This window comes from Lineus longissimus, chromosome 6, assembly GCF_910592395.1.
Source record: "Lineus longissimus chromosome 6, tnLinLong1.2, whole genome shotgun sequence".
Classification (NCBI taxonomy): domain Eukaryota; kingdom Metazoa; phylum Nemertea; class Pilidiophora; order Heteronemertea; family Lineidae; genus Lineus; species Lineus longissimus.
Genome location: NC_088313.1, coordinates 1,780,045 through 1,800,635, shown reverse-complemented (window position 1 = coordinate 1,800,635; position 20,591 = coordinate 1,780,045). Strand labels below are relative to the sequence as shown.

General features: G+C 41.7%; 1 protein-coding gene across 4 annotated transcripts in view; it reads right to left on the bottom strand.

The window, feature by feature from the left end:
• Nucleotides 1–453: 453 nt before the first annotated feature.
• LOC135489058 (probable G-protein coupled receptor No18) overlaps nt 454–20,591 on the bottom strand; it is a 167,538-nt gene continuing 147,400 nt past the window's right edge. For 3 of the 4 annotated variants that reach the window (XM_064774160.1, XM_064774159.1, XM_064774162.1), the window contains 2 exons: nt 7,278–7,336; nt 454–3,409 (listed from right to left, as the gene is read on the bottom strand). In XM_064774160.1, coding sequence (XP_064630230.1) covers nt 1,933–3,369 — 1,437 coding nt within the window. In that variant the 5' untranslated portion in view covers nt 3,370–3,409; nt 7,278–7,336 and the 3' untranslated portion in view covers nt 454–1,932. The remainder of the gene's footprint in view (nt 3,410–7,277; nt 7,337–20,591) is intronic. The other variant, XM_064774161.1, reaches the window with a different exon arrangement.

The window sequence follows — 20,591 nt, the reverse complement described above, 5'->3', positions numbered from 1 at the left end:
CAAAATATAGATGATCACTAATTCGAATAATCCAGATCCGGGATTCTCAAACAGACGGTGTAATATGTTAGGCAATTCCAATGGCCTATTCCAGAGTCAAAATCATCACCGGATACTAATATATACTGAGACATCGCGTATTTCCTTGAAGTGATGTAAGGGTAAAGTTGTATTCATACCATCAGCGTCCGCGTTTCGTTATTTGCCGCGCCGATGCAGTTACAGTTTCATGTTTCGAAGGACAGAGTCAGTGGAGGTATTTTAATGATGTCACCCGCGTGAAAAATCCGAAGCGCACAGTTAGTGACACCTGTAGCCAAATCCTAAACTACTGAGTGACGTCACGAGCTCCATACAAAGAAGCTCATTTGCATATTGCTTACAAATTTATTTACTACGGGTTATGAACACATTTTGACAACTGACTTAGAAAGAATAAAGCGAACATAATCAATCATTTTATATTTTTAATGATTTCTAATTATCTACAATAATCTATTTTGTATTCATTTATCGTCATTTATTAATTACAGTAGTTAGAATTAAGGAAATAAATGATTATACAGGTACATACACTATCTTACACACTTTATTTACAGTTAGTAAAATACTCAATATTATCTTACAATGCAAGACTAATTATTAATTTCTTCCCTAAAGAAATAGATAATTTCAAAAAGCTAAGCCGCCTAAAAAGCAATCATGCTGTCGATGTACATGCAATACGCAATACGTGCACAATGTTTCTGTACAAAATTGTCCAGTAACTTCCTTCTTGTCCGGAAGGTGGCAGTGCGGCTAAAACGCGCACACATCACGTGACTCTTTCGCTCCCGGATATGTTCAGAAATCGCGGCTTTGCTCAACCTGATTTGGCCTACCTAAAAGGGTCCAACTTCGAATTGGGTTTGCCGTCAGTATGCACAGCACGATACCCGAATAGTCCCCTATATAGTAACCCCGATTCTTCGGCATGATACGGTCTTTTTAACCAGACTGCATATTATTAGGTTAAACAGAAAAATTAGCGGATTTTACGTTCTGCTACATCCGGTTGAAATCCAAATCAATTTTCAAAGATGCGTGGATGATCAGAGATATTCAATGGAACTGAACCGGATCTAGTCGAACGTAAAATCCGCCAGCCATGTTATCTGATTGAGTCAGCACAATCACATTCTGATTCACATTCACATTCACACATTCACACATTCACCCTTTTCTTCAACATCAGTATCAGAAAAATGCTCCTAATAACGTGCTACGTAAACGCATCCTGATCGAAGTGCCAATAGTAGAGCCAAGAAACGTCAAGGTTAGGCTAGGTTTCCGTACAAGTTATTAGGAATTTTTCAAATTCTATTGATGGTCGTGGATATGATTTCATGATTCACTCTAGAAAGCACACTCACACACTCGGTGCCGACTCACAAAGCTAGGAACAGAACGAGAACGACACGTACTTGAACTGTAGATGGCTTTAGAGTAGTACATTGTATTCGAGGAGGTATTTTATTTTAAGGTATTTGACGAAAATATCTAGATTGAGAACACCCGTGAATTGAAACACTAATATTTGAACATTTTAACATGAGTGGCCCACTAGCGAGAAGCAACCAATTATGAAGACGCATTCCACGCCATGAAAGTGGGCTGCGGCGTGTTCTGGGCATGCCGAATTATCGGCGGTGAATATCAGTCCCAAAGTCTCCTCCTTAAGGATGGATATACGCATAATGATGGTAGATTGGCATAGTGAGGTTTCGCAACCGCCCGGTTAGGCCCTTCGACGACGTTTATCTATTGTTCAGGTAAACTCACACAATAGATAAACGTCGTCGTAGGGCCTAAACCTCCCTAATGTCACGCTTGTACGACAGCACGCGAGACGCATCCTACTGTAGTTCCAACGATTTACCTTAGATGGCGCGGTTATCTCCGAGATTTTCCAGTCAAAAGCTTTTTGAATGCCTTTCGGAAATCTATATTGAACACAGTATAAATCACTGGATTTAAACCAGAATTCACATATCCAAGCCACACGATAAAATTTTCAAACCTGGGGTTTGGTCTTTTGCATGTTGGACAAAAAGGCATGACGACATACATGATAAAAAACGGAATCCAACACACCATGAAAACGCCCATAATAATTCCCAAAGTTCGCGCAGCGCGGCGCTCTTTCGAAAGGGAAATTTTTTGCTTCTCTTCAAGAAACTGATGCATGATTGACTTCGTACGTTTACTGTTTTGCGTCAATGGTTGTTTAGATTCCGTAGACGTTCTATTTTTAGATCTGTGTTTATGCTCCTTTTTTTCTTTTTCCTTTTCCTTTCCCTCCTCTCGTTGTTTATCGTTTTCGCCCACGTGATTCGTTTCATCCATTGGCATTTCGTCTGGGGTTTCTGTCGAACTTATATCGGCGACGACAGTGGTTGTGCCCGTAGCGTTTGTGTTGACTGTCGTCGTCACTGCGCGGGTATTTGTTGTTGTGTTGTTTTGCCCGACATTCAATGCTTGTGTTCGTTTCTTCCTTTGCCGGAGTCTCCTCCGAGTCGCCAAGAAGATTTTTAGATAAACAAACGTCATGATCATTAAAGGTATATAGAATGAGCCCGAAGCACTGTATATAACATAACCTCGCTCTGACGTCAACTCACATGTAAGATAATGATGTTTTTCTAATTGCTCCATTCGATCTTCCCAGTTATTCCACCCGATCAGAGGTGGAATAGAGATGACGGCGCTGGAACCCCAAACCAGCGCTATCAAGAGCAGCACGCGTTTCATTGTCCGTTTACTTGCATAATTAAGCGGGTCGTGTATTGCCCAATATCGGTCCGTGGCGATCGCGCATAAGTTTAAGATAGAAGCGGTGCAGCATAGTACGTCAAAGGTGAGCCACATATCACAAAAGATTGCCCCGAATATCCAGTGTCCCATGATGAAATTGATAATGTTGAACGGCATTACAAGAAGGGCTACGGCCATATCAGCAGCTGCCAAAGAAACTATGAAGAAATTTTGCACATTTCGCAAAGGTCTGTACGTGAACACAGACATGATGACTAAAATGTTGCCGATAACTGTAATAATGATGAACAGAAATAGGAAGACTGCCGAGAGTATTTTTTCAGCGAGAGGCATGTCCTCGTCGGCGACGATCTCAGTTATGTTATCCAGACCAACCGTAACGTTTGGCGGCCGCGAACTGTGTGTTCCGATCTCCATTACCGTGACGTTCCCGCCGATGGTCGGGCCGTACGTGTTCTGCCTACCATCATCGAGTGAGAACCGTAGGAAGTCCTCGACGTGATTGTACACTCCCGTAGGCCTGGTCGGCCGGGGCCATTCGTCTCGCTCCTTCATGCTCGGGATTCAAGATTGGTGGACGCCTTCTGGGACATTTCTGCAAGATAGGAATAGGAACTAGGATGAGCATGGAATATAAAGTTGTTCCCTGAGAAGCAATGTCGTCAGCCCAATATCTTCAATTAAGAAACAATCTGCAGTTAAGAAACACTTCCTGTCGTATTAACATATCAGATCAAAAGCCCTCAGTTCAGTTTCTTGCCATTATCCAAGCAAATCGAGGGATATCATTTCTGCCAACAGAGATTTTCATTATACGACAAGGTCCCGAATGTGTAGAAACGCAAATGTTAAGCTTCTTCGACAACGCCTTTTGAATGAAACCGATCACAAGGAAATAATTTGGAGCTATTTCTGGTGAATTCTGCTTGAGAAAAGTCAATTCCATCGATATGATGAAATTTAAACTGCTTCATATCGTTGGTCAGTGTTTTTCAACCTTGAGCTCTGCCCTTAAACTCGTAATACATGTATGCCTTCTGGACTGCTTAATGAGCCGCGTCTGGGCATGATAGTGGACAGGATATAGGTAGATCCTCTGAGACGGCCTCGGAAATAAGGTAAAAGGTTATCATGACAGAGAGCTCGTCTTACATATTGTCATGAGCGTGTTATTCATTGCCGTGAAACGGATGGTGGCCACCACACCGCAGCCTTTTTGGGACAGTGTAGGGAAAAAGAAAAAGATCGACCCCGATAATTGCAAAATACGAGCTACACACGATGTCGTGTACGACCTTGTAGAAATTGGCGAAGCTTCTAAATATCACGTCGATGGTATGACCAAGGATACAATGCAGCGATTCCAGGGACAGGGGACAGGATTAGTTAGTCATGGCAAGGTGTAATTATCTTGTCACTTTAAATGCTAAACCGATTAGTCTTAGTAGTGCTAGGAGGCTACTTGTACCGGATCCATCACGGATGTAGAGCAACATCCGTGCCTCCATAGAAAGATACACCGAGTCGTCAGTTCAAAGGTTATCAACTTCTCTTGCTGCAAAAACGATCCAATTTGAATCTAGATATTCAAACTTGAACGGAAATATCAAAGAATTTCTCTAACCACGCAGGCAAATCAGCCTCGCTGGTAAAACCGTCTCGAAACCCTAACAAATTGAATTTATTTCCGAAGATACGAATGCAATTTAGAAAGCAATTGTTTTCATCAATTGCGCACTATGCCACTTTAATAAAGGAAATAAGAATCATCTCGGTAGATTGAATTTTAATTCATCCATTTATAGAAACTGCCTAGGTTAAATGGCCAAGTGAAGTAAAGTGAATTTGATCAGTACGTTCATCAGTGAGCGCAGGCTTAATTGTGGAAGTGCTCGTGTTCTATAAGAACGAACGAAGGTTAAAACGATGCCCTTGAGTTTTTGTTAGATCATCTTGACACACAAGGCTCCGAGATAGCAAAATCGAACTGAGACTGCCTGCGATATATTTTAGGTAGGGATTAGACTTGGAGACTGCCGTTACGTTGGGTAATCATTTTTTTAATCTCAGTGTTAGTTTAAGTTTGAACGCGGCGGTTGTGCTTGAAAGTTGGCATGCCCCCCCCCCCCCATCCGACACCGCACCCGTAAGATCAATGACTTAGCCCTTACCAGAAAATCACTGACACAAGCCAAATCTATGGGATTGGGACTAAATTGCATGGAAATCGGGAAAAAAGCATTGGAAATAAGGAGACAAATTCGATCTGGCCTACTTGGGCGCAGAACACGACATTTCGTTAAGGAAACCAGCAAAAAAGAGGTCTATCAGCCGCCGGAGCACTCGACGTAATCGATAGGGCCGCGTTGGAATGGCCTTTTTTATACTGAGCAATCGTCGAAAGGCATTTCGCATGTATGAGGAAGCTTTAAAAGTTAATTGGTCGTATTGCTGAAACCTTACATGTGATGTTATACATCAGCGGATTGGGATTTTGACCATTTTCCTCATTCACATGACATCCACGACGCAACCAGAATCGTGTTGTAAAGATTCACCAGCTGATATTTCGAAATGAAAGTAACTCAGGTCACCCTATAAAAAAGAAACAAAATTACCGATTTTTGTAGCAACAACGTTTCAGCCAAATCGTGATCGGTGATACTCGGCAATTTCCGGACAATCGATCTGTAATCGGTAGAACCCGCTGAGGGCCGGAGGAACATCAAAGTGATAATTAGCTCAGACTCTGATAATGAAATATGAGCCCAAAGGTCAGCCTCTGGGGTAGTACATACAGGGGCCGACTGCACGAACCCGAGAAACCGGTATCCGATTTCCAAGGTCAAAGGCACGGTGGGCTAGGAATATGACACCGACAAGGGACGACCATTAGTTACCGAAACCCGAGAGGAAGCTGATGCGGAGAAGGACTGCGTCCAAGGCTGATCACTGACTGCGCCGGGGACATAGGCCTGCATCGGAGAGAGAAAGGGCGAGGTTCCTAGTCATGAGGTCTAGAGAACATTGATGATTGCGGTCAGCGAAGATTGGATTAAGGATTTGGATATAAACGCCAAAGAAACAGAAGGAGCAGAAGAAGAAGAAGTAAAAGAAAAGAAATCGCTTTGACTATGAAACAAAGTGGCCAAATCGGCTTTGATCATCATCATTTGGACCACTGAACCCGATATTGTAACCCACTGTATGATTGAAGAGGATATTGGCGATGGCATCTCGTGGACAAGGACAACACTTCTCCGCCACTGTCTCTAATTGTAAAGGCAATCAGGGGATCTACAGGAGATCTTGCGGAAATCGAGTGGCGGCCATGTCCGTTTCTCTACCGAGTTGTGTGTGATATACACTCTTAGCAATAAAGGTGTTCGAGCTTTTAAAGTGATCATTTTTACGGGTGAGGAAAACAGAGAGGACTTTTGATATACTCATACAGTAGTCGCAATCTATCAACTGCTTATAATTGGACGCCATTAGCAGTATCGATTATTTTCTCACCTCCAAAAAGGGAAGTTCTAAAAAGCTACCTTAATCGTTCGCTGAAGAAAATCTCATTTGGTCTGTCAGTATTGAAAGATCGTGACTATAAGCAATTATAGGTACAGGCCTTAAGTACCCAAAAATGATTTGCGTGACGACAAGTTGAGACACGTCCTTCTACTTAATCACCAGCGCGTTTAAAAGACGTGGTATTGGCGACATTTCCACAATACAAACCTGAAAGTCAATTCCTTACTAAGAAATTACCTCAATTCCTTACTAAGCAATAACCTGAATGCACAGATCTTATGAGTTTTTATTTTGAAATAATATTGCGCCAGTGTGGCATGATTGCTGTAAGAATAACAGAAAATAGGTTGTAAGCTGACAAGGTCTTTGGACTGATGTCAAAATCTCGTGCGTGTCGTGGGGTGTGGGTGAGGATAAGGCAAACCGCTAGAATTCATATCAGAAATGTCCATTCATGCATTTCAAATCGCCAGCTTAACGCACATGCGACGACGGATGAGGCTGTGACGTAATCCATTAATTAAGCAACTGTCGAACTGGATCCAAACGTCGTTTAGTCAAAGTGAACTCATCCCTCATTGTGGTTGTGACACTGATAGTCCTCAAAAGACCAATTCGGGACAAAAAATAAATTATGTTTCACAACATGGGACCGCTCACCGTGCATCTCAGCAATGATAAGGATGATTTGTTATGCCTTCCTCTTACCACATTAGCCATTTTGCTCAGCCAGGCTATGTTGAAAGAAAAACAGGGAGTAGTTTGGGACCTTTTCACAACCCACGATTGTTGAAATCTGAATGAAGGGCAGGAGAGGTGAGGGCCGATCAAGACCAAAGTTGTCATGCAAAGTGGGATGCACCGAAGGCCGGGACGAGCTGAATGTATTGCCAGTACCACTAATAATTAATAAGTTCTTGGGACCTATCACTCACCTTAAAAATATTCCTACTGCATTTATACCCACGAAAGAACAGGCCACAGGGTACAGGATCTGCAGAAGAGAAATAGACAAAATAATGAACTTCGTGATTAAAAATCTGAATCCGTGACCGCGTCGTCGTCGAGTCATCAATCTGATGCGGTTTCTTTCACTCCGTGTTGAGTTAACCATCTTCTATCTTGAATGTCTCTCCAGAGATGACCTCGTGATTGTGAAGAAACTCTAAAGTGCATATCTATTGACATTGGATCCACCAGTTGGAAAGGCAATATCGTTTGGACGCCGAGTAACATTCATAAAAAGAACGCAATCCGCCTGGACATTCCTGCAACAAATGAGAATTGAAATGTAGTTCAAGGTAATACACTGCAAGTCGCGAACTGGCAAGTGGGTGAAGCTATAGAAATATGTTGAGAAAGTCGAAAATCGATGGTTTCTGAATATGATAGTCCGTGTCGGCACGAATTATGCCCAATATTGTCTTGTAAATCTCGTCAATTCCAAGTTTTCATATAAATCTTTTATTATTTAGTTTGAGGTGAAACAAATGGCTCCTGTGTTCCGATTTTACGACTCATACGTAACCGCTTTAAAGCAAACAAAATCAGAAGTCCAACCAAAGCCTTTTGATTGACTCATTTGGTAACATTGGCACACAAAAATGGACACTTTTCCTTTGATTTGACAATGGGGTAGGCAGTCCCCCAATGGCTACAAAGTACCCATTTGCTTTGTCATATTATCGAGTAACAGAATAGGTAAAATACTTAAAAGAGGTTCAATGGAAGTCAATGGAACTTGATGCTAATGGAACAGCTGTTGCATGGAAGCTGGGAAGAATTTTTCGTGGCTTTACAACATGCACAGATTTTCTCTATGGTTTTTGAATCTCATTACCCTTGAAATTTCCCCGGAGAAAATACTAAAATAACTTACAAAGTTAGTTTAATGCATTACAGTCTTTTTGATGCGGCAGAAGATGCATCTCTGTTTGTAAATAAAGAACTTATTGCGGAGGAAAACCAATTGTATCTCGTATCAATGGCATTAATAAAGGTTAAAAACCCGATAATGCACACGGAAAAACGTATTCGAATGGATTCAAATAGAAATAGTCTCTCTCAGGTATGGATTACAGAAGAATGAACAACTTAAAATAACCCCATAGATATGTGTTTTTAAAATCGCATGGTGCTCAGTTCCAATTGACCACCTAGCCATTTGCCCGGATGCTATTAAAGGCAAGACCAATACGAACAAAATGGTACCTCTCTCATCTTCATACTTGCTTTAATAACTGAGCTACTTCGATTTTTCTGAAAGGGCAAAACTATGCAAATTTATATGTTCCCTATTTCCTTAATTGATCACGTAGACGGGCACTCAGTTAATTTTCAATTAGCCAGAAAATGTTTAATTAGCCCACATTTTGTCTGCGGGGAATATCATAAGTATATTTGCCATGGGAGAAGAAGAGAAGTTCTATAAACGTCACCGGTGATAATCTTTCGAGACAGGATTATGTTTATTTTCCGACCTCCCCAGAGGCACGGGGGCAAACTGACATGCAAGATCTGACAACAGCTTACACGTACGTATAATTCACAAGGGAAACTTGGACTCGCCATTTCACTTGGTCAATAATACCGGATAGCACGTTATTAGAGTACATCAGGTCTGATGTGTCAGTGTCATGAAGAGTCTCAAGCTGACAAACACATACTTCTTGCCAGCAGCGAAGGAAGTTTGCGGCAATATCTGACGCTGGCCTATACCGATCTGTGACATTTCACATAAAACAAAGGAAAACGATATTTACAGTTCTCGCGCCCTAGGATACGTCTCATGCCGATATAAAGTTTGGTCGTAAGTGATGAAGTTCCCAGAAGGTAATGGCAAAGTTTTCGCCTGGAACAGGAGGGCAGACTGACAGTTACATTTTCATTAGGTTTAACTGCTTTCTCTTTGTATAGATATAAATGGCTCTGCCCCAGACAAAATTGATCCAAGTTGATGAGAAGGCTTGTTTTATGATAAGGCCATGAACTATACAGTCCTTCGAATATAGCTCTGAATATGGCAACTTCTTAGAACATGTCTATCACATATCTACACGATGATATCCAGTAATTAAGAACATGTACACCGGCGCCGCATTATCTTGAGGCTGCTGTCAGAATCTTAAAGTCTCCGGCAATGAAAATCAATTAATAACGAATATCGGGAGTCTTAATTGATAATGTGACACCAAAGTTACATCCTTGTGGAATCTATTATATACAAGGATAGTTATGTGTACGGAACATTTTTGATAACATGAATTTAACAAGGTAGATACACATGTAGCAGTTAACGGTATTGGTAAAAATGATTTTCTTTATGTTTCTCTCGGTGTAATGTCTAGACGTTGATTTTGTCGTCGGAGATATGGAAGAAGAAGGTTCCGATATATGACCGTGGTCCCGCGTCCCGGAAAGGCCTGTCCGCTCTGCCATCCGGAGTTCCCGGCGGCAAAACGGATCAATATCCCCTTTATTGATACTGCCAACTTCGATCACCACCGAAATCAGCCTAATCAAATCACTCAAGTTTTGATGTGATACAAATTTCATACAATCTGCGGAGACTTCAGCCGAATAACATCGTCGTCAAGTAGATAGTTGACCTTGGGATGGTCCACTGATTTCAAATCACGTCGATTAGACCATCGTCGCTCAGCTGATTTTGAAATCTGTTGAACTGTGCGTGGTCGCCAACGGTGGAGAAGAACTGTAGAAATATCGGGCAAGTCTGCAACCACCAAAACATTACTCCTGGTAGAAACAGGTGGCGCACAATCAGCTTCTTTTGATGTATATTTTGGTAAAACTTATAAAAATAACGAAGAAACTGAATTCAGCCTCCCTACATTTTGATCAAATCTACAAAAGAAAATTCTCCTCTCGCACAACCCACTCCACGGGTTTGTCTGAGTAAATTGCGCCAAACAGCTGACCTGAGCTAGCTTAGAATTACATATGTACAAATTTTGATCGGTTTTCCAGACGCTATTGACATTATAATTCCAGACTTTATATCTGATCCAGCGTCGTCCCTGTTGATCTGATCTGGTCGAACTATATTTAGCTTGTCAATGCAAGTAAGGAGGATTTTCTGAATTCGACATGATTATATATATATAAAGTATCTGTTTATCACATCCAGGGACCGAAATATCTGATGGATATAATTGGACAACACATCTTGCCGTACCCGGCAGGGTAGTGTTCGGTTACTTTGAAAAAAACTTTATCAAGGGAAGATAATCAAAGCATTTCTTGGAGCCTTTCTGTCCCTAATTGAAAGGTGAAACAGGCGTTTTATTTTTACCTGCCATAAGCGATATAAAAATAAAAACGACAGCCGCCTTTATCTCCAAGAACATGCTCTTTATCAAATAAGATCTCTTGTTTTCAATTCATGTTTACCTTAAAGTGCCAGAAGCTCGTTTTACAGATCAAAAAGCTCCATTATTCACCTACGAAACTGTATTTCTAAGAATCTTTCAGACAACATGTCAAAATGATCCAACTTGTTATCTTCCTTGTCTTGTAGTTTAAAGCCAACCACATCCAAAAGGAAACGGATTAGGTTTCACGACTTTACATTCAATACCTTTTAAATACATGTATTACCCATCTTGACTCTCAATGTATTGACATTGCTAAGTTTTACAGACTACGCGGCGGAGGTAACGGAGGCAATACCGCTGGAAGTTCAGTACGGTATTGCCAGGCATCTCGAAGTTTCGACCCCTAAAGAGAAAAATTGAACTGAAGAGTTATGTTTGCACCAGCCAAGAGCGATTACGAGGAGCCGCCACGGAAAGGCACCAGTGCAACATGAATTGATTGAATGGTACATAATTATGTATTCTCTAGTCTTCACAGTTAGTTTTTAAATTGGCGAAATGTCATTGGAACGGACTGACCAGTTGTATCACGCCGAAACCAAAGGTATGTAGACATTCCCTTATATAAGGTTGGCCAAAACGATTCTTTTGATAACGCGTATCACTGTCTATTCTCTGTCATATCTATTGGGTTTTTTTCTTCACGATATCACGTCTTTCCCTAAACGCCTTCAGCTCCTAATGAGATAAGAAATCCTACCTGACAGGTCTGCGGATGTGGATAAATTTCTTTCTCTTATCTTTTGGCAAACCTCATACTTATTGAAGTGATGCGTTTTCCCCAAAAATAGGACTAAAGTTTCAATATTTTCATCAATTCATACCTACTTTATGATCAAACACAATACATGCTTCCATTGTTTTTACCTGTGAGAGGACTCAGTGTCCACAAAATGGAGTCAATTCATCGAAAAAAAGGAGGAAGAGAAACGATCTTCAGGCACCACTTTGCGACATCCAGAGGAAGTCTCTTCCCCGGCTCTCAGGCGAACGTAAGAGTCGGAGAAGCGTATATTTAGTCTGATTTCCTCAGGATGCTTCGCCAAGGAAATTCAGCATCAATGCCAGACATATACGACCTGAAAGCTTGCCGAGCTTCCATGACTTGAGAATGAAGAGCATCTCTTTCAGAAAGAAAGAGTGATTTTCGCTCTTAAAGAACTATAATGATACAGTGATCGCTCTAAAGTTCACTCTTTTGTGCTTCCTGCTCTTCCAGAAAGGGCGAGCACTATACAGCTCTTTAAGAGCGAATTTCACTCTTTCTTTTGAAGAGAGATTGTGATATGTAATGTCTCTACCCGTCATCACTCAATTAAGTGTTCATGGTCACGTAAGAAAATCCACAGCGTTTTTTTCATACTAACTTGCGCCGTAATGTGGAAACGCGTGATGTGGAATATCGTCAATCATGATATACAAAAACCCGGGACAATAACCCACAGCTTCATTCATTAAACGATCGAAAACCTAAAATGCCGCGAACAATATTTACTATCAACATGATCAAGAAGCGATTACCATAGCGTCAGTCACGCGATCTCAATGCTCGCAGACGACAAGATGTGAAACAGCGTGCACTTTAGCGGGTGAAAACCCTGCATGAAGGTAATTTTAAACAGAATAAATTCTGAAAAAATCTTTAGTAAATACCAACCGGAACACGACTTTTTTCCCCACCTCAATCCACTAGGATGGCCTGGCAATAACTTCCGCGGGAAAACAGCATGTTGCGTTTTAAAAGTTTGTTGACGGACTGGGTTTGTGCGCTAGTAACTCACTTGAACTGAAGATGATGAGTTTATTATAAGTATGTTAGGAAAAGTCAACCGCTAAAGGGATCTCATGCACAAAAACAGGATTTGTCTGAAATTTTAATCTCCGAAAATGGTTTACGTGCATGAGGACGTTTTCATCTTAAAGATGAAGAATATTAATGATATTGACATATATTGGCGGCAGACAACTTCGAAAGTTACTTTCAATGAATGCTCTATCGACTTTATTAAGTTCCAGGTGGCAAACGTCCTTCCACATTCTCAAGGTCTTTAGGCTACTTGTTCTCTTCGACATCACGGGTTTCTCTGGGGCCTCTGGTCTCCCTCTACTCAAAATATACATCACACGTCGACCAGTATTGTTTATAGGGCAATTAATGCTCTGCTTGTCGTTCACCAGCTCTAAACGCAATATCCTCTTCCAATCATACCAAATAGTTATCGATCGATAGATACACACTGTTCTCTAAAACCAGTCATTTCCGACAGATATCCATTTCATAGCTCCATTTCCCATTTCTCACCAACAAATGTATCTCCAGTTACTTGTTATAAGTAAGTTTTCATTTTTTCTTTGAGAAGATAATTGAACATACCAAGTCGACCTTGGAAAAGGTCAAAACATGAGAAGAAAGAAAGATCTATAATATCCGAATACGGAAGAGATATTTAACCACCCTTTCTATTTGAGGTAAAAGTAACAGTGGATATAAATTGAATGGTGATGACAAAATAAGAATAACATAAATGACCTTCTGAGGAACAACCTCTTGGTGCCCGGCTCTATCACAGATCGAGGTCGTGGTTTATTAAACGGTTCCAATTCCTTGCCAACCGCTGACAATCATACCACCAGATGAATTAAGAATATGTCTTGTCACTGTCGTACTTTCAAATAGTTGGAGTACACGTTGACCTTGACCATGTATGGATTTGGAATAACAAATTGGTGTTTCCATCAACCCTGCAGTGATGGTAGATAACCGAAGTTTTTATTAATTCAAACTTTTATCACTTCCCGATAATGTTCATAATTGCTTTGCAACCCATCTTCATATGTATCACTATCCACTATCATCAATCAGCCTCATCATCGATCAATCGCCAGCAATGAGTTGGCATCTATGATAAAGAAATAAAGCACCTTGGGGGACAGGCGGGAGATAGGGGTCGAACATGCTCAGTTAGGGGTCGTACTGGACTCGGCCACAAAAATGTTCCTCGTACAAGCACGAAACGTTTCGATGTACTGAGAGATGGGAAAGACTCCTATCGGCAATTGAATCTGAACTATCTGGCACTGCCTTTGGTCTCCCGCCAGGTACATAGGCCTATATTGCTTTGCAATTGTTTCTAATGTGACATACATGTAGATGTGTACACCATACATGTAGGTGTATATTCTGTGCGTATCTTTTCAATATTAACGAATAGCATTCCGCGATAATGAGGTCACTGCAGCTGCTGCCCTCTATTTCCCCATCGCTGAATTACAGGCAATGTCGGACCATGGAGGTATTATTACCTCCATGTGGTTTCGTAATGAATTCAGGCTTTCTAACTGGGGCAGTTAGATTCAATCTGGCACATGTCCGAGTGTTGGAAATACCACATAATTGTTCTCCAATCTGAATATTTCTCTCTCTGACTCTATGGTATCATTCATGCTAAAAACAATGCAGGGTCAAAGATAATTGACTTTGAAATAAGCTCAAATGCGTAGAAATAAGTGTCGATGTCCGACTGTCACGTGACTAAAACGTCATCAATATCTTATTCAAATGACCTTGTGAGCTATAAATAGTAACGTCGCGGAATGCTATTGGTTCAGTGTAATGTCTTGAAAACCAGATAAACGCTTTAAGGCTGACATCAACCAGAAAGAGTGTACTTTGAATACAGATTTATCTTTTTTATTGTTATTTATCGGTATGTTATCGAACACGCTCAATCTCTCTATTCAATGACCTTCAGCCTCCATCGGCGCCAAAGGGCCCTTTATACAAATAATTGAAATATAAACAGTCTCGATATTATCGACCTAAGATTAATTGCAACATTTGCCCAGAGGCCAGTGACCTATCTTTATTTATCTCGAATGTTTTGATAGCCGTTGTATAAGATGCGGCCAGATGACATCCGGGAGAAGTCTATTCCGGGAGGCCATCAATGCGTTTCTGGTTGCTTTTGATTAAGCTGATGTCCAATTCAATGCACTCCACTGATTCACTAAAGTACACAGTTATTTGCTTCTGGTAGCTATTTCGCGAAACGAGGTTGACTTACTGCGCATCTTTAAAAAAAGACAAATGAGACCATGATAACGCGATTCGTTCGAGTAGGTTCAACTCCAGAGCCACTTTGGTGAAGCAAAGTCGAAAATAGAATTGAATTGGATCAAAAGTTTAATTGACCAATATGGGGCATTTTCAACTGTTTTTTTCTTGTTGAGGCAATTTTAAGAATAATGTCGAGTAATACCATATTCATCGATCAGTTACATCAAAGCAAGTAAGTAAGGGCGGGAAGAAGATCCGCTGAGTGCTTTCAAATGCCTTCAAAAGCTACCAAAGATCAGACCGAATGAAATCAAAGCTCAGCTAGAGCCTTATTATATCAAACAAACCCAGATATTGGTTGGTAATTCGTGTAACATTAACAACTTTAGCGCTCTCCTTGCTTCCTCCTGTAACAAAGGAACCATTATTACCATTGATGCTATCCAATCAATGCTGTGACGATGCTGGAAACGAAACTAAACTACGAAAAAACGACCTACACTAAATTCCGCTATCAATAAACCCGCATACGCTAGCACAACTCAACCTATTCGCGCTACACTCCCCTCCGGCGGACTGCGGAAACAAAATAACGAAACTGGAAGACCTAAACGCATCATTTGCAAACCTTATCAAACTCGGTGGTTTGATAGTTTCCGTGAGATGTTTGATGGCATTACGTACAAAGTCTGCCTCTCGCAGTACCACAGGCGCATTTACATATCTCCCAATAACACATGTTCAACCTGATCGAAACCCAATCGTGACAAGAGAGTAATATATACCATAAATCTATGAGCAGACGACCTTCACTACGCGCAGGGTACTCTGAGCGTGTGATGTTCGTGGTACTCAACCATCTTAAGGATAATGGATTTTTTCAGAGGTGTCGTTCAGCGGAAGGGATCCGTGATGCGAGGAAAGGCAAAATAATTGAAAACGAGTGGAGATAGAAAAGCATATATGGAGAGCAATTCTTCTACGTGTCAGAGGGGTCTTGTTCAGCGATGGAGAAGAACCTTAATAGACGTGTGCGGTTTGGAAATCAAACGTCAGGTCATGCCGGTAAAATGTGCTACTCCTTGAAATAAAGCTTTTTCAGCTTTGGGCAAACCTTTAGAAGTTTTCGTCGTCGCATAAACAAGCACCCTTCAGAGGTTTTTTCAGCAAAATGAGAAACATCAAAATTTTCAGAACATCAAAAATGTTGGTGTATTTCATTCAGTTGAAGAACCCTCATGTATGAGGTGCACGCTTGTGTTGCCGAAAAAAGTTTAAAAGGTTTTTCAAAACCTAAAAAATCATTACAACTCATGTACGACTCCTGGTGTTCGAAGACTAATATTTCGTTTGAGATTCGACACCCTCGGGCGTTTATTCATTACGTGGGCATTATCCTTTTAAGCTCTGTTGGCTTACCACTCTAGACGAAAGCAAAAAAATGTTGCTAATGGTACAACCGAATTCAAAACCTCAAATCCACTTGGCGATATTGACAGTGTGTGTTGTTTGGTTTTCTCATTGAAGGCATTGCCCTCGTCCAGTGTTGTTTTTGTCAATCTCCTAAGTACCAAATTAATCAAAGAAGATATTCAATTACTCAATGGCTTGACTAAAAGCGGATGTCACAACAGCCATCAGATAAACTCCCCCAGCCTTGGGCATGAGCCGACATACAGGCATGCCAGGTTAAAGACCGAACAAGGCCGAAGGAACAAAGAAAAGTTGCAGACATTTCAACGGCGATTGATGTGTTAGAAATCAGAGACCTTAAGAGCAATGTAATCAAGGCTTAGCAGAAGGATTCTCGGGTTTATCTATTTGTGATTGGGTGGATTGACCTTGTATTATCGCAAGCTGAGGCATTTTATGGGATAGCTTAGTTCGAATGAGGTACAGGGATGTCACCAAACCAACGGTATTCTCAAGACAGAATGTCACCGGCCAAATATCACTGGCTTTGCTTTTCTTGAAAACCATCGCCAAGCTAGATCAGTTTCTGAATATAGAGTAGGCTACCCTTGCACGAGCCTTGTCTGAAAATGCTAGTTATCCGTTGCCCAACGGGCCCATGACGTGTGCAGAGGACGTCCCTTGGCTGGTACTGCTGATGCACCTCACCTAAAGAAAGTTACGCGGCCATCTCTACTCCCTAATCCCCCCCTCGGCTTCCGTCACTCGCTAATGTGATGGAAATGATCGATGAACGGGCAATATTATTTTACCCAAGGTGAAACAATATGAATACACTCTGTGGGTATTTTGGGGACAACTCGCGGCTTCCCAATACGTTCTTTTGGTATGGTGCACTTTGTTTGATTGGTTATCATAAGCGAGACGACATAGCACTGGCATCCAACCGTTGGAATCCAAGTGATGGGAATAGGCAGGATTATACGAAGGAAGCGAACGTTTAGGTAATGAGAAAGCTACATCACTGCAGAACACCCGTAACAGATTTCCACAAGGAACGGATTGCATTAGGCTAAGCTGTGTATAGACCGAATGCAATGTAAGTTGTGGACGGAAGACGAGCATTCCACCATTAGTGTTATCGGCTTAACCTTTCGATAATCACGACGACAGGGGGAGAAAACAAGGGATAAATCGACGTATTCAGTCGTCAGGACGCTACGGTAGCAACCTCTATTTCCAAGGGTCAATGCGTTCCCCACTTCCGGTGGTCCTCTTATTAACCCCTGGACACATCCAAAAATAAAAGCTCTGTGATAAGTAATAGTCACACAAATTAAAAGTAATCGATTGAAAAGCCGGGTTGAGTCATTACAACTGCACCAATTGTTATCACTTTCTCCTTGCCCGGCAGGACACCCACACCTGTTCCTCTAAGTATGTATAAAAAACACAAGATGACTTAGGCGGGGAGGGGGAGGGGAGAGCACTCGTCCCCGCAAACACAGCATGGTACTATCCCCAGGTAAGGAAGTACTATCGGGTCAGTAATGTTGGCCTACATTCGATGTCCTTTCAAGGGTTAAACCACAATTATCAAGAGTATGATACTTCGCCAGATAGAAACGATCTCATCTGTCCATTCACAAACATTAACAGCCCAGTAAAGACTCTTCAGTCAGACGGGGAAACTACTTCTTCAACCACAGTATTAGATTGTTTCGGTGAGATGATTGAAGAAACTCAATGACACCGGTCATAGGAACCCTGGATCCGTGGTAATGATGACAATCTCTTCCTCACGGGGGCCGGAGCACGTAAATACGGAAGATTCTACCAACTCGATTAGGTTTTTGCGCAGTCCGCGGCACGACACCCGCCCCTCAATCTCTCACCACTTAGCAATCCTCACGCAAACCGTGATTGGTTTCTTTGTAACTCGACAACAAAATAAACGACCATGATCGCAATTTCGATGTAGCTGAAATGGGCTCTGTGTTTTAAGTAGGTTGGTCGAGATATGGGAGATGACAGGGCGGCGTGGCTGAGTGATATCGAAAGAAACTGGCGATTGTTCCGATGAGATACTGAGTGGTAATTATTGCCGACCATGTGAAAGACCTTCAAGAAGAGCGCCGGTTGAGGCGAAGGTCTGAAGACGTGGAGGCAAACGATTCTACAAACAGCGATTTTTAATCAAATTGGAAATCATTGCGGAATCAATGGACTATGAGTTATCCCAGCATCTACATTGAGTTATTGGTAATCTGGTTACAATGTCCATCAACTGTCCAAGATGGGGCAATAACGAGTACCCGATCTGCTTCCCAGCGCCCCAAGTTGGTAAACGATTTCCAACTGGTAATGTCCTTGCGTTCAGAGGTAGGTCGCGGACCAATTACAGTAATGGTCAAGTGGGACTGACTTAGGACGAACGTTTTATTTAGTAAAGCACCTTTTTGTCTCCACGAAACTCTAAGAATTACCAACCAACCACGGCAGCCTGGTAAAACCACGTGCCTCCCTCTGAGAGTTCGTGATACTTGGGATCGCTACAATCCAACCTTAGAATTGGCGAAGGCACACAATGACATGAGACGAGGTTTAGGAACAGCAAGCACCGGAAAGTCCCTTCTGCCTTTGCGTAAACGGTATTATTGTCTGTGTTGTTCACAGGAAGCATCATTATATTCTGGAAAAGTGCCGGGAAGTTGGCAAATCTCAGTACTGTGGCCTTGGCTCAGCCGAGTCAAGTTTGATTCGTGTAGCAAGGGCGGATATCCTTTCTCGCGGACCCTCACGTCACACTTTAAGTTTTGCGCATGCTTACCCGGGTTTGGAATCGAAACGCAAATCCTCGGAGCCTCGGAGCAGTGATGGTCGGTCAGGACAAAATAGGGCCGGAAAATTTTCCAGGGGTACCCATTCTACTTCTACACTGGTTTCGACAGAGAGGTTTATTTTCAGTGGAGACATTGCACACGTTAGTGTCGATATCAGAAGGAAAACGTCGGTGTGAAAGTAAATTGAGTCCCGCTACTGGAGAACTAGTTCTACTGACTGACATTTTAGGGATTTATGACTATGGAGACTATGGTCTTAAATGCAATCGTGCAATGGATTAGTGTATTATCCTGTTTTTACCGCAACTACATCTAGGGTCTGGGATCTCTGTCGACATTGATCAATGAACGAGACTGTGAATAGATTCAGACGTTTTCGTCCTCCTAATGTCAAACACATTTTAAGACTAGATTGCATACATGATCCCCATTCATACCTAAAAATGTTTTTCGAACGCGATTTCGCTCATGCATAACTAATCACGCTCACTAATTTTGCATTTCTTCACAGAAATAGAAGGGGCGACAGCTTATCATGTTAACACCAGTCACCCCTTCCATTTACTTGATTAACTGCGAATGCGTTGAGCGTGATATGTCATGCATGAATGATCTCGCGTACGAATGAAATAATTTTGTGTTTGAATGGAAACCGTTGGGTAATCTGTCAACTGCAAATCACCCGTAACGAATTACCCAGTTCAATTACCGAGACAATATCCCCACCTCGACAGCCTATCACACCATTGTACGTAAACCTGATTACTTGCTTGGCACTCAATGGCGCAAAAAAGTAGTCCACGCGATTTTTTTTTTGAGGATTTCCCAGGAGGAAGAAAATGAAACCTGCCAAAAATAACAAACAATGCAATTTATCAACACGACACTGTCGTCATGAGACAAGGACCATCTAAGCATGAAGTCGATTACCGTACCCTCAAGAAACCACCCGAAACATGATTGATGGTAGGGTTACCATGTTATCTTTCATGTCATATTGGTGACTAGACAAGAGCCCCGAGACGTCTCCTGTATGTCGAAGAGGTTTGTAAGTCATCACCATAACGATAAGGAGACATGGTTGGCATGTTGCAAGCACCATGTAAGAGATTCATGAACAGACGACAGATTAGATGCTAGTGGACACAGACATTTGTGGGAATTCTGCACAGTGATCCCCGAGGACTTATTTCACAACCTTTAAGGTTTTTCCGATCCCCATCATAAAAATAGCTGCATTTGTGAATAGCATTCCGCGATAATGAGGTCACTGCAGCTGTTGCCCTCTATTTCCCCATCGCTGAATTACAGGCAATGTCGGACAAACATGCGGTTTCGTAATGGATTCAGGCTTTCTAACTAGGGCAGTTAGATTCAATCTGGCACATGTCCGAGTGTTGGAAATACTACATAATTGTTCTGAATATTTCTCTCTCTGACTCTATGGTATCATTCATGCTAAAAACAATGCAGGGTCAAAGATAATTGACTTTGAAATAAGCTCAAATGCGTAGAAATAAGTGTCGATATCCGACTGTCACG